General features: G+C 57.1%; 1 protein-coding gene across 1 annotated transcript in view; it reads right to left on the bottom strand.

The window, feature by feature from the left end:
* LOC102756718 (cytochrome P450 4V2) overlaps positions 1-546 on the bottom strand; it is a gene marked incomplete at its 5' end in the record, with an annotated part of 27,506 nt that extends 26,960 nt beyond the window's left edge. The window contains one exon of the mRNA XM_015571891.1: positions 429-546. Coding sequence (XP_015427377.1) covers positions 429-546 — 118 coding nt within the window. The remainder of the gene's footprint in view (positions 1-428) is intronic.

The following is a 546-nucleotide window of genomic DNA, read 5'->3' as shown; positions in this document are numbered from 1 at the left end:
AGAGAGAATCATTAATCAGCTGACTCCTGCATGTCCCCCCCCGCCCCCCCACTGGGGATGGAGCCCAAAACCCCGGCATATGCCCTTGAAGTGAATCAAACCAGTGACTCTTCAATCCACAGTCAAAAGCTCTATCCACTGAGCCAAGGAAGCTAGAGATACAGGCAGTGTTTTCAGATAGCAGCAGCCAGGAGTGGGGAAAATGAGAAGAGAAAAGGCAGGACGGGAGTTTAGAAACACTGCACTTATGTGTAATGAAAACTGGAGAGAAGTGGGAACCCATTATCCAGGGGGTAACAGAGTCGCCCCTCACCCAGCAGCCTGCAGCTCCAGTCCTGCTGCTCCAGGCGGGGAAGCGGGCAGTTCCCTGCAAGGGGTCCAACAGCCCGTGGCGGGGATGCAGCTGGCCCGGGCGCGCAGTCCCTTACCTTTCCCTCCTCGCTCCAGGAGCAGCGCGTGTCCCAGGAAGGGGTAGGCGCCCGAAATGGTGGGGATGGATCTCATTTGCAGCCAGTTATGCGCGTAGGTCGCCATCATCTGCAGGAA

The sequence above is a fragment of the Myotis davidii genome, unplaced genomic scaffold (assembly GCF_000327345.1).
Source record: "Myotis davidii unplaced genomic scaffold, ASM32734v1 scaffold2033, whole genome shotgun sequence".
NCBI classification, from domain to species: Eukaryota; Metazoa; Chordata; class Mammalia; order Chiroptera; family Vespertilionidae; genus Myotis; species Myotis davidii.
Note: the sequence above shows the minus strand (reverse complement) of the source record. Positions and strands in the feature narration are given on the sequence as shown.